General features: G+C 45.8%; 1 protein-coding gene across 2 annotated transcripts in view; it reads right to left on the reverse strand.

Moving 5' to 3' along the window:
• ikbkb (inhibitor of nuclear factor kappa B kinase subunit beta) overlaps positions 1-14,541 on the reverse strand; it is an 80,129-nt gene that overhangs the window by 40,458 nt on the left and 25,130 nt on the right. For both annotated transcript variants that reach the window (XM_068023074.1, XM_068023075.1), the window contains 3 exons: positions 12,973-13,089; positions 9,517-9,611; positions 241-358 (listed from right to left, as the gene is read on the reverse strand). In XM_068023074.1, the coding sequence (XP_067879175.1) occupies positions 241-358; positions 9,517-9,611; positions 12,973-13,077 (318 nt within the window). In that variant the 5' untranslated portion in view covers positions 13,078-13,089. The remainder of the gene's footprint in view (positions 1-240; positions 359-9,516; positions 9,612-12,972; positions 13,090-14,541) is intronic.

Raw genomic sequence — 14,541 nt, forward strand, 5'->3', positions numbered from 1 at the left:
GAGGGAGAGAGTGTGAGGAGGAAAAGAGGGAGGGTTAGAGTAAGAGAGCAGGGGAAAGAGGGAGGAAGAGAGAGGGACAGAGAAATAGAGGGAAAGAGGAAGGGAGAAGCATAGGGAGAGAGAAACAGAAGAACTGAAACCCCCAGGCCTGCCAACTCACCACATCCGTCACAAGGGCATGCTGAGAGTTAGCAGCAGTTGTGAAGCACGGAGCAGCTCCTCCTGAAGCACAGTACTAACCTTGCGAAGATCTCCTCCTTCACAATATTCCATTCCCAGCAGGGGAAGGTCATTGAGGGCGAGCTTCTGCATTCCCTCAGGAACGTCCCGTGCTGCCACCACATTCACATGGTTCAACCTGCACGCGGGGAAAAATTCAAAAGGAGTTAACCGAACCCACAAGGAGATCTACAAACTTTATAAATCACTGGTACGACCTCAGCTGGAGTATTCTGGTCAATTCTGGGCAGCATACTTCAGGAAAGATGTAAAGGCCTTAGAAAGCGAACAGAGGTGGCTCACCAGGATGGCCCCGGGGACCATCAGTTCTGAGGAAAGGTTGGAAAAGTTAGGACTGTTCTCCTTGGAACAGAGATGGTTAAGAGGTGACCGAATGAAGGGTTTCATGATGATGATGAGAGGTTTTGTTCGAGTAGATGGAGAAAAGCTATTCCTTCTGGTGCGTGGGCCAATAACCAGAGGTCAGAGATTCAAAAGCATTGGCAAAAGATCTACAGGAGAGATGAGGAGAAATGTTTTCACTCAGAGAGTTTGTCAGGATCTGGAACATTCTACCTGGAAAGGCAGTGGAAGCTGATTCCATAAATACTTTTGAAAGGGAGTTGGACAGGTACTTGAGGATAATGAACATACAGGATTGCAGACAAAAAGCAGGGATTTGGAACTAACCATGACTGCTTTTTATAAGCGCCAGCAGAGACATGATAGGCCAAATGGCCTCCTATGACTAATTGTGATCCTGCACAAGGAACGTGTCTAGCAACACAAGATCTGTAGAGGGAGCTCTTGAATGGAATGCAAGGTCCACTTGGGCCCATCTAATGAATGTGTTGTTAAAGAGAACAACTGCATCCCTTTCAATTGGGAACAATTAACCCCATGTCCTTCCACTGTTCCCGTCTATCCTTTTCTTAAATGTTGATCTGATCTCTGCCTCAATCATGGACTCCTTCCACGACCTCACAACCCTCTATGTCAACACATTTCTCCTCCCCTCTCTCCTAAATTTCTTGAAGTGAATCTTATTTCTGTCTGTTTCTATCCACTCTGTTCCATCCCTTCATTATGTTAAGCACTTCTGCTAAATCACCCCACGATCTCCTCTGTTTGCATTTCACACACACATTCTGCGAAAAGCCTACATACCAGTTGCTATTTCCTTCTTGGCTGGGTAGAGTTATGTTTTCAAAGAAATTTATTAACCAAAGTTCATTTTTTTTAATAACACTCTGGTATAAACAGGATGCAGCCCTGAGGCACTCATTGTTACTATACAGGAAAATGTTGGACCAGGAATAACCTGGGAGTCAGCGCACAATCACAGCCCAGGCCAGGGGACTGAAGATTGAGGCCTAGGATCTGGAGTAGGGTCAGGGTCTTGAGGGTTGACGTGGAGTCTCCATGAAATGAAGGTGACTCTCCAAGACACTGCTGTGAGCAAAACCTAGAAAAAAAAAAATTCAGCAGGGCCTTAAAAGAGTGGGTTTTATTTTCCAATTGAACACTTCTGCTTACTGTCGATAAAAATACTGGCGATTTGGAAAAAAAAGGCTGTTAACAAAATTTGTGGAGGATACCAAACTGGGGTGTACAGCTAACAATGAGGAAGAATGTAACATGACATAAGACAACACTGGAAAACCTGCAGACTGAGGGCAGTTAAATGGTAAATGAGCTTTAACATAGATAAACGTGAGGTGATGCACTTTGATGGGAAAAGCAGAGCCATCATCTACAGCTTAGACAATAAGAAGCTGAATGGGTTAGCAAAGGGATCGAGGGAAACGGGTGAATAAAACATTAAACTCAGCACTGCAGGACAACTAGGCAATTAAAAATACAAACAAAACACTGAGCTTAATTGCTAGGGGTAGACGATTCAATAGTAGTGAAGTTAAAACTGTAATATCAGTAGTCAGGATCAGCAAACCATCTGACCTGGAGCTCAGCCTAACACATCCTCATACAGGGGCCTGCTTACTTAGGCTCTAACTGCCAACAGCGCAGGAGACAGATTCCCTCCACATACAGGGATCCAAAAGGCAAAGGATCATGTGTGTCGATTCTGGCTGTTCCCATATTTCCACATCAGCACCCCGCCCCCAACCTCGGCAAGAGGAGAATGGAGAGTGGCTGCTGGGAGCATTCCAGAAATAACCCCACCAGCGACAAACACTGATTTCAGGGCGAACAGACTCAGCCAAGCCGCTATACAGCGTGAGGCAGGGCTGCCAGCTCGTTCTATCAAACTAGATAAACAGAAAACAACCGCAAACGCTGGAAATCTGAAATGGACCCACAATGCTGGAACGATCCAAGAGGGAGTGAAGACGGATGTAGTGTCTCAGTTCACAGCTGGCGACAGGTCGGCCAATGCCTTCTCTTCAGGACTGCTCTCTTGACAGAATCGCACACTCATGTGGCTCGGTTATTGACAGAAGTTAGCACACAAGGCCAACTCTACAGCCCAAGCTCCCTTTAACACAGTGACATTGAACATTCTGTCCCCTTTAACACTCACATTGACTCTGACTGAATGTCTAGATACAATGGATAAGAGTGCCTAATAAAATAACAATTCGAAAGTCTACATTTAGGCCCAAGCAGCACTCTGGTTAAAATACTACACAACGTTTTAGCCAAACAGTGACTCAACAGATGAAGAATCTGAAGCAGAGATGAGATAGTGAGACAGGAAGGCCTCAGGGCTAGTCACTCGACATTTCATACCAGGATATAACTGGAATCACAGAAGTTCATGCCCATGAGTGATGGAAAGGTTTTTAATTAAATTAAGTCATTACATGCAGAGTGATCCCTGAAGAGTTGTTTCTCCAGAAAAATATGGTGGAAAGTTGTTGATGATTTTTCCAAGTTGGCAGCTGTAAGAGGGTGGGTTTGAGCCAGTGAGATCATTCAGTGCTAGAAATACTGAGCATCCAATCTCCTGCCCTCGAGAGTGTTCATCTCCATCTGTAACTATTCCGTGGAGTCCTCGCGTTACACTCGACATCTAGCGCCTTTGGTCAGTGTTCTGTCTCCTTACATTGTTTTCCCAACTCAGGCTGATATTTCTGACCTGCCTGATCAGTATAAACTGTGCCTCCTAACTGGGTCTCACCTTCAAATTCTGATTTCCCCCCATGACTGGATAAAGCTGCCCCCAATGCGCAGCTCGTGAAAGCAAACTGCTTCACTTAGGTCATAAGATGGGCTACAGCAGCCACTCCTCCCAACACTACTCTAGAACCCCGTGCGCTCCACTGTGTCTAATACTACTCTAGAACCCTGTGCTCTCCACTATGTCTGATCCTACTCTAGAACCCTGCGCTCTCCACTCGGTCTAATCCTACTCTAGAACCCTGTGCTCGCCACTCTGTCTAATACTACTATAGATCCCTGTGCTCTCCACTATGTCTAATCCTACTCTAGAACCCTGTGCTCTCCACTATGTCTAATCCTACTATAGATCCCTGTGTTCTCCACTATAGATCCCTGTGCTCTCCACTATGTCTAATCCTACTCTAGAACCCTGTGCTCTCCACTATGTCTAATCCTACTCTAGATCCCTGTGCTCTCCACTATGTCTAATACTACTATAGATCCCTGTGCTCTCCACTATGTCTAATCCTACTATAGATCCCTGTGCTCTCCACTATGTCTAATACTACTCTAGAACCCTGTGCTCTCCACTCTGTCTAATACTACTATAGATCCCTGTGCTCTCCACTATGTCTAATCCTACTCTAGAACCCTGTGCTCCCCACTATGTCTAATCCTACTCTAGAACCCTGTGCTCTCCACTATGTCTAATCCTACTATAGATCCCTGTGTTCTCCACTATAGATCCCTGTGCTCTCCACTATGTCTAATCCTACTCTAGAACCCTGTGCTCTCCACTATGTCTAATCCTACTATAGATCCCTGTGCTCTCCACTATGTCTAATCCTACTATAGATCCCTGTGCTCTCCACTAAGTCTAATCCTACTATAGATCCCTGTGCTCTCCACTATGTCTAATCCTACTATAGAACCCTGTGCTCTCCACTACGTCTAATCCTACTCTAGAACCATGTGCTCTCCACTATGTCTAATCCTACTATAGAACCCTGTGCTCTCCACTATGTCTAATCCTACTATAGATCCCTGTGCTCTCCACTACGTCTAATCCTACTCTAGAACCATGTGCTCTCCACTACGTCTAATCCTACTCTAGAGCCATGTGCTCTCCACTATGTCTAATCCTACTATAGATCCCTGTGCTCTCCACTACGTCTAATTCTACTCTAGAACCATGTGCTCTCCACTATGTCTAATCCTACTCTAGAACCCTGTGCTCTCCACTATGTCTAATCCTACTATAGAACCCTGTGCTCTCCACTATGTCTAATCCTACTATAGATCCCCTGTGCTCTCCACTATGTCTAATCCTACTATAGAACCCTGTGCTCTCCACTATGTCTAATCCTACTATAGATCCCCTGTGCTCTCCACTATGTCTAATCCTACTATAGAACCCTGTGCTCTCCACTATGTCTAATCCTACTATAGAACCCTGTGCTCTCCACTATGTCTAATCCTACTTTAGAACCCTGTGCTCTCCACTGTCTAATACTACTCTAGAACCCTGTGCTCTCCACTCTGTCTAATACTACTCTAGAACCCTGTGCTCTCCCCTATGTCTAATCCTACTATAGATCCCTGTGCTCTCCCCTATATCTAATCCTACTATAGAACCCTGTGCTCTCCACTATGTCTAATCCTACTATAGAACCCTGTGCTCTCCCCTATATCTAATCCTACTATAGAACCCTGTGCTCTCCACTATGTCTAATCCTACTATAGAACCCTGTGCTCTCCCCTATATCTAATCCTACTATAGAACCCTGTGCTCTCCACTATGTCTAATACTACTCTAGAACCCTGTGCTCTCCCCAATAGCTAATCCTACTATAGATCCCTGTGCTCTCCACTATGTCTAATCCTACTATAGAACCCTGTGCTCTCCACTATGTCTAATCCTACTATAGAACCCTGTGCTCTCCACTATGTCTAATACCACTCCAGAACCCTGTGCTCTCCCCTATATCTAATCCTACTATAGAACCCTGTGCTCTCCACTATGTCTAATCCTACTATAGATCCCTGTGCTCTCCACTATGTCTAATCCTACTATAGAACCCTGTGCTCTCCACTATGTCTAATACCACTCCAGAACCCTGTGCTCTCCCCTATATCTAATCCTACTATAGAACCCTGTGCTCTCCCCTATATCTAATTCCTACTATAGAACCCTGTGCTCTCCACTATGTCTAATACTACTCTAGAACCCTGTGCTCTCCCCAATAGCTAATCCTACTATAGAACCCTCTGCTCTCCACTATGTCTAATCCTACTATAGAACCCTGTGCTCTCCACTATGTCTAATCCTACTATAGAACCCTGTGCTCTCCCCAATAGCTAATCCTACTATAGATCCCTGTGCTCTCCACTATGTCTAATCCTACTATAGAACCCTGTGCTCTCCACTATGTCTAATCCTACTATAGAACCCTGTGCTCTCCACTATGTCTAATACCACTCCAGAACCCTGTGCTCTCCCCTATATCTAATCCTACTATAGAACCCTGTGCTCTCCCCTATATCTAATTCCTACTATAGAACCCTGTGCTCTCCACTATGTCTAATACTACTCTAGAACCCTGTGCTCTCCCCAATAGCTAATCCTACTATAGAACCCTCTGCTCTCCACTATATCTAATCCTACTATAGAACCCTCTGCTCTCCACTCTGTCTAATCCTACTCTAGAACCCTGTGCTCTCCATTATGTCTAATCCTACTCTAGAACCCTGTGCTCTCCATTATGTCTAATCCTACTATAGAACCCTGTGCTCTCCACTATGTCTAATACTACTCTAGAACCCTGTGCTCTCCCCTATATCTAATCCTACTATAGAACCCTGTGCTCTCCCCTATATCTAATCCTACTATAGAACCCTGTGCTCTCCACTATGTCTAATCCTACTCTAGAACCCTGTGCTCTCCCCAATAGCTAATCCTACTATAGAACCCTCTGCTCTCCACTATGTCTAATCCGACTATAGATCCCTGTGCTCTCCACAATGTCTAATCCTACTATAGAACCCTGTGCTCTCCACTATGTCTAATCCTACTATAGAACCCTGTGCTCTCCACTATGTCTAATCCTACTATAGATCCCTGTGCTCTCCACTATGTCTAATCCTACTATAGAACCCTGTGCTCTCCACTATGTCTAATCCTACTATAGAACCCTGTGCTCTCCACTATGTCTAATACCACTCTAGAACCCTGTGCTCTCCACTATGTCTAATCCTACTACAGAACCCTGTGCTCTCCACTATGTCTACTCCTACTCTAGAACCCTGTGCTCTCCACTATGTCTAATCCTACTATAGAACCCTCTGCTCTCCACTCTGTCTAATCCTACTCTAGAACCCTGTGCTCTCCATTATGTCTAATCCTACTCTAGAACCCTGTGCTCTCCATTATGTCTAATCCTACTCTAGAACCCTGTGCTCTCCACTATGTCTAATACTACTATAGAACCCTCTGCTCTCCACTCTGTCTAATACTACTCTAGAACCCTGTGCTCTCCATTATGTCTAATCCTACTATAGAACCCTGTGCTCTCCACTATGTCTAATACTACTGAAGAACCCTGTGCTCTCCACTATGTCTAATACTACTCCAGAACCCTGTGCTCTCCACTATGTCTAATCCTACTCTAGAACCCTGTGCTCTCCACTATGTCTAATACTACTCCAGAACCCTGTGCTCTCCACTCTGCCTAATACTACTCTGGAACCCTGTGCTCTCCACTCTGTCTAATCCTACTCTAGAACCCTGTGCTCTCCACTCTGTCTAACACTACTGAAGAACCACTGTGGGTGAATGACCTGTGGCTGAGAGCAAGGATTAGTAGCGTGAGCCCTGCACTTCCTAGCCTTGGCTCTCCTCAATCCACACATCACTGCATTGGTGAGATTATGACAGATCTCTATACTTCATGACAGCTGCAAGTTAGTTTCCCCATCCCGGGATAGCCCACCTGCTCCCAAGACTTTTCTGAAATCAGGATGGAACACACCATCTCTGACTTAAACTCCCGTCATTCAGAGCTGTGGAAGGTCTCACTTCCCTGCTCCTAAAATGTCTGGAAGCAAAGCAGACACGAGGCATTACCGACTTATTTAATCCACTCACTTGATTCTTCCAACTGTTCCTGGTATCCTGCCTGGTGACCCTTTACCTGTTGCAGGTGGGAGGAGGGTGTGGTGGGGCGGGTTGAGGGGGGGTGCCTGCAGTGGGACCTCAGTAGATGGATGAACTAAGAGGTGACCTGGCTGCTCTGGATAAGTATAGTGGTAGGGTGGGTGGGGGGGGGGGGAGGGGGCAGTGATCATACTCTGGAATTTATGGGAAGCATTCCCTCTTGCTGGTGGTGAGATTCTGGCCTGGAATTCAGCTCCAGGCCCATTTCTTGACCCCATTTCTGTGCCAGACCCTGAGCTCAAGGCTTTTTATGTCAATTCCTCCCAAAGGCACTGAATCTTTGGGGTAGGACAGTGCTACATTTCCCCAGGTGGCACTCTTCATGTGCAAGTGTTGGCAACTCTTTGACTGACAGAGGTGAGGGAGGGGTGGTGATGGGTTGGGGGGGCACGGAGACCAACTGCAATTTACAATTGTCCAACCTAGCGACATGTAGGTTTCAAAACAGGCCACTTCCTGCTCCACACCTACTCACTGCATCACCAAGCAGAATCGCAAATACTTTCAATCAAGGAACCGAGAAAGACTTTGAGTCTGAGAGTAAACTTGGCACAGGCAGACTCAGAGACAGGCATCTATTCAGGGAAGGAATATCTAAACAAGCTGTGCTAGCTAATAGCCAGTGTGGTTTGGGACATTATACAATTTGAAGAACTAATTTCCTGCTTTGTGTATAGAATCTAAACATATCTGTGTTCTACCACACTGTGGTAAACACTCCAGCTCTGAACGAAATTCCAGGCAGGAGTCGTGCAAATAGGACACAGTTTCAGGTCTTCCCAATGAGACTAGGGAGATCCTACCTCGCAGTCTGATTCTCTGCTGAGAATCTGAGAATTCGAACCATTATCTGAGAATTATAAAAACAGTGTTTTTGCGTGGCTGGTAATTTAATGCTGGTGCACGGACAAGGCTGGGTCACACAGTAGCTGCTGGGCAATCTGACAAATGGAACACTGACTTGGGGAGATGTTTCCCAGATTTACTCTGGCATTCTGCTCCTCCCAGAAACTTACTCTCAACCCCGAGGGAATCAACACACACAGATACGCCTTCCTCTCAACCAGGTTGCCACATCCTAATCCTGCAGCTTCACAACTGTGTTAGTGTTTGCACAACGACATCAAAGTGTCCTTTATTGCTCACCGTTTTATCTGTCCCAATATCCAATCAGATTTTTCCTCAGTCATGCTCCGCACCCTGTCTATTCTGGCAGTCTGCCTCTTCCTGTAGCTCAAATTTCACACCATCTTCCACTCTCCAGCCGGCCCTTTACTCTTAGGTGTCAGCTGTAGCTCAGTGGGTAGCACTGTCATATTTGAGACACAAGGTTGTGGCTTTAAGGCCCACTCCAGAACTGAAACACTAAAATCGAGTCGGACAGTGCCGTGCCGAGGGAGTGCTGCACTGTTGGAGGTGCTGTCTTTTGCATGAGATGTTAAACCTGTCAGCCCTCTCAGGTAAAAGATACATGACACTATTTCAAAGAAGAGCAGGCGATTATCCCTGGTGCCCTGGACGATATTTGTCCCTCAATCAACATCACGAAAACAGATTATCACACTTCTGTTTGTGAAGCTTGCTGTGTTTCCTACAACACTTCAAAAGTACTTCATTGGCTGTAAATGCTATAGAAATGCCCGTATTTCTTTTTTATAAACCCCACGTGTGGGGCTTGGTCATCATTCTTGCACTTTCCACTGTGGGTCTTTTTGACACAGCCTGCCTTTTACTCTCCTTCAAATTATGGTCCCCTTCTCTCCTTACCCCTCCCTCTCCCGACCCACTCTCCCCTTCCCCAACCTGCTACCCGGTCTCCCTCTCCAGGAAACACAGCAAGCATTGGGCAGAGGAAATCATGCAATCCTAGGAACCGTCCACAGGATGTGAGCCTGGCTGAGGGTCGGATCCCTTAACTCTTTGCCAGGCCGAGACTGAGGGTCAGGTGCCAGGGCCCTCACCTTTTCATGATCTGAATCTCCAGGCACCAGCGCTCTCGGTTCCTCGGGCTCAGCTCCTGGCGACATTGCTTGATGGCAATCTGCTCCCCAGATTCCTGAAAACAAAAACAAAAAAAAAATCAATAAATATCCACACAATCTCCTTGTTATCAAAAGTGAAGAGACAGTGACTGCATGGATACAAAACTGACTAAGGGACAGAGAGTAGTGGTGAACAGTCCTTTCAGACTGGAGGAAAGGACACAGTGGTTTTCCCAGGGGTCGGTGTTGAGATCACTGCTTTTTTTGCTATATTAATGAGCTTGGTAATACAGGGCATAATTTCAAAGTTTGCAGATGACACGAAACAGGGAGGAGGATAGCAACAGACTTCAGGAAGACATGGACAGACTGGTGAAATGGGCAGAACACGTAGCAGATGAAATTTAACACAGAGAAGTGCAAAGTGATTCATTTTGGTAGGAAGAATGAGGAGAGGCAATATGAAATAAATAGTACAATTATAAAAGTAACAGAGCAACCTGAGGGTGTACGCACCTACATTTTTTGATGGTGGCAGGACAAAAGTTGAGAAAGCTGTTTCAAAAAGCATTTGGGGTCTTTAGTTTTATTAATAGAAGAATAGAGTACAAAAAGAGGAAAGCTAAGTTAACCTTTATAAAAACACGGGTTAGGCCTTAGATGGAGTATTGTGTTCAATTCTGCGCATTCCACTTTTTAGGAAGGATATCACGTCCTTGGAAAGGGTATGGAGGAGATTTATTAGAATGGTACCAGGGATGAAGTTAGGTGGAAAGATTGGAGAAGCTGGGATTGTTCTCCCTGCAGCAGAAAAGGTTAAGAGGAGATTTGACTGATGCGCTCAGAATCATGAGAGAGTAAATAAAGAGAAACTGTTTCCAGTGTGGCTGAAGGGTTGGGAACCAGAAGGCACACATTATAGGTGATTGGCCAAAGAACCAGAGGGGACATGAGGAAACCATGTATTTTTATGGTGTGTTGTCATCTGGAATGTGCTGCCTGATTCAATAGTAAAAGAGAATTAGATAAATATTTGAAGGGAAAGAATTTACAGAGCTATGGGGAAAGTGTGGGGGAGTGGGATTAACAGGAATATTTGATCAAAGAGCTGGCACAGGAACAATATTTGGTGCTGTATCATTCTAGGATTTTATTGTATGAAATCTGAAGTTTGTGTTTTTTTGCCCTGCACAATGCTTTTTCCAAGTTAGATTTCCTGCAATTATTCGCAAAGAATAAAGTTATTGGCCCATACAGCCTGTGATTGTAACTATATCTTCTTGGGCTGGGGAGGGGAGACTGAGGGGCAGTTTGCTAGGTTGTGGGGTGTCAGCAGGTTGGGGGGGGGGGGGGGGGGTGGGGGGGAATGATGCGCGATTATCCTAGCAAGCTGTGCCATCATGTCTCTCCACATCCTCCCGGTGGGCTCGGTCCTGCTTTGAGGTTGTGCCCGGTGTGGTGCCCACTCGTGTTGCCGGGAAAAGGAGACTGAAATCCTTTTTTACTTTAATGCACCACTACAGGCTGGACATGGGTACTGGGGAAGGTGTGGGAATGGGAGGACGTCATTCACCCTAGCCTGGTGAGGAAAGATTTAAAAAAAGACTGTGTCAGGAGCAGGAACCCTACTGGATATGGACCCCCCCCCCCCCCACCACTCCCCACTACCCTCGAGCACTGCCCCTCCAAAACCAGTTAACTGAATAGAGTCCTGGGACCTCGTGCATGGCCTGGGTATTCACAAAGTCAGCCAGGTATCTGAAGCAGAAAATTTAAATGGTACCAGTCAGCTCACTCAATTCAATATCTTTTTTTTTTGAAGTCAGCTGACTATTTGACAGACACAGCCCCCTCCCACATCGAATGCCATGTTTAAGAAGGTACAGAACAGTCTGCACACGTCCAGTTGCCCAATACTCTTTACCTCAATCCAAGGAACTTAGACACAGGTTGGTAGTGTCCAACCCTACCGTGCCAGACAGAGAATAGCCCCAGCTGTAATTATCAATCTGGGATCATTCTGTGCAATTGAGGAGCCTTTAAATGAAAAGAGCCTACAGGTGGTGACTCCTCTCCCTAGTGACCTGCCTCTGAATCCATGCTCACAGCAGCTCCTGATCTCTCCAGAGTTTCAGCTACCAAAGACTCTCCAGAAAACAGTTCACCCTCCCTAGCCAATTGCCATAAAGGGAGCCTGTTTTTAAACAGAGGGATGTCCAGCAGTGCAAGCTGCAGTCTGTTTACACTTGCTACAACTCCTTGGGTTCGAGTGAATGACATCAGATTGTTGTCATAAATGCTAACATTAAAACGCATGAATTTTAGGAAAGAATTGCTTCCAGGAAGTTCAGTACAGACTCATCCTTATTTTTATTTTAAAAAGATGCGGTTGCATTATAAGGCCATGGCTGAAAGCCATCCCAGAGTTCAGGTGGCAGTCTCCATCCCCTATTCAACATTGCACTCCTGTGTAGGATGAGTTCCAGTACCAGAGTTCAGAGCAGAGACCTGGCAGAAAGAGCAGAGGGAGGGGGCCAGTATAGGAAATGACATTCTGCTGGGGTGGAATGCATCTGACCAAGACTGGGGTTGCAGCATGTCGTTCAAGAAAAATACACTCATTACTCATCCGTGCTTTCTTTGAATGAACTATTCCCTTGACAGAAATTCCTCTCAAAATTTCAGCAAGCCAAATTCACTGAGCAAAGCGAGAAAGAGGAATTTTTAGCCCAAAAGGAGCTGAATTCAATTTGCAGCTACAAGGACTGAAGGCAAATAATTTCACTTGGTCAGCACAGTGGCATCCATGGCTCAGTGGGCAGCAGTCTTACCTTGGAGGTAGAAGCTCGTAAGTTCAAATCCCGCTGCAGAGATTTGAGCACAAAATCCAGGCCGACACTCCCAGTGCAGTTCCAAGAGAGCCATGCACTATTAGGGGAGGGCTGCAGTGTCGGAGGCTTAGTACTGAGGGACGGTAGTGCCCCTCCGACAGTGCTGCGCTCCCGCAGTACTGCCCCTCCGACAGTGCAGCCTTGTAAAATAACCACTGTGCATCGCTCCTAGTATGGGCAGCAAACCATTTAAGAGACTTCTAGATCAGAGCAGAACATGGAATGAAAATCACGCTAGTTCTAAAAGGGTGGTTTTCACTCTGCCAGCTCACGACCCAGGCTGTGAAGATGAACCAGATCCCATTGTGTGGCCTCTATTCCACACACATTTGTCCTTGCTGGATCCATTTAATATATTATTCAATCCCAATAGGATCCACCATGAAAGTGGATGAACGTTGGAACAAGTTATAACTCTGTTGCAAATCAATTTAGTCCAATGAATTCTACAGCTAGAGAACTAAGGGAATAAAGAGTGAGAACTGAAAACTTTCTAGCCTCCAATCCACTGCAGTTGCCGCAACAAATTGGATTTTGAAAATACCTTGTTATTCCATCGGTTGACATTTCCAAAACCTCCCGTGCCCAGGCGTTCCTTCATCTCCCATGAGCCGCAGGTCAGGTTCTGTGTGGAGGGTGGCCGATTCATCCTCTCTCACTCCTAAACAGAAAAGGAAAATATCAAATTTACATTGCCAACGCAATCAGGATCTCTCAAAAACACTCAAAACCATCCCGAATGTACTGAGACAGCAGGGACACATTCCCACTCGTCTTCCAGTGCTACCCTTTGTAGAGGAGCCAAGTTCTTAGTGACTGGGCTTCCCATTTTCCTGAAAGAGAGAAGTCTCTCACTGCCACCCTCACACAAATAACCGCCGGCACCTTCTAATGCTGCATGCCATGGTGTGCCATCACGTCTATCACTCAATGGTTGAAGAAACTGGTCCCCACCGTGTAATTCCGACGCTGGCTTCAATTAGACCAGCACAATGCAGTAGGCCCATCATAACATTTCAACATCGTTTTACTCCTGGTTATGCTTTGTTCAGGAAACAGATTGGTAGTGACTAATGGAATCAATCTTATCCCAACACAGACCTGCTCTTGAGTGTGCTGTGATGTTCCATTACATTGGGCATCCCTTTACCTCATTGCTATACTCTGTTACTTATGCATTGTTGTCTTTCCTGTCTTGCATATAAAGTCTGTTGTACATCCCTCTCCTATCCCTCTAGAGAATTGCTTACACATCCACATCCTTCCCCCACTCCCATGCAGAGCTGATAACTCAACCTGCTCTTCCTCTATACTCAATGTTTGAGGAGTTCCACAGTGCTGTCCTTTCCTGTATTCCGAGGGGTGTAACAGTAAAGGACCAAGAGCCATAGCGTGGGAGACCAAGAGGAAAGAAGATTCCATTACTGTCTTATTCATTATTGGCGGGGGGGGGCCATCACAGCCCATTCCTAGTTGCCCTGACAAGGTGTCGGTGAGCCTCCTGATGGGTGTTTGGTTCGGAATTCCTGAATGGCTTCCCAGGGATAATGAGGAAACAGCAGCACTTGTACCTGCCTTACCGTGCTATCATGTTTACAAACCATCGCACCTCCATCTTTTCCTTGACCTCGCATTTAATGATACTCCCTCAATGAGATTTACTACACTTGTATCCGCAAGTTTAGACATTCCTCTGTTAATATCTTCAGCTCATTCAGAATGTCAGCAAAAACCCTTTCATTGTCTGTAATACTGTAGTCAGCTTCTACTGCAGCTGATTGGTCCTTGCTAAACTTATGACAATCCAAACCAATCAGATCCACAGAAGAAAACAAAAGCGAACCACTTTACTTTCCAGTTTCTTTTTCTTTCGAATTATTTTTAGAATTCTTAACTTTTTTGAAAAGCAATTCCCCTTCGTGACCAGGTCCTGACCCACACAATCGCTCTGCTCTGCCTAACCTGAGCATTCCAAGCCATCAAAGCCCAGTCACACAGGAGCCCCGACCTCCTGTTGTCCACGTCTAACCAACCCAGTGCCCTATCCAGTTCCTACTTCCTCTCATTGATTGCACTGAGATCGTGCACACTCCATCACAACTATCAGAATCCC

This window comes from Heterodontus francisci, chromosome 47 (genome assembly GCF_036365525.1).
Source record: "Heterodontus francisci isolate sHetFra1 chromosome 47, sHetFra1.hap1, whole genome shotgun sequence".
NCBI classification, from domain to species: domain Eukaryota; kingdom Metazoa; phylum Chordata; class Chondrichthyes; order Heterodontiformes; family Heterodontidae; genus Heterodontus; species Heterodontus francisci.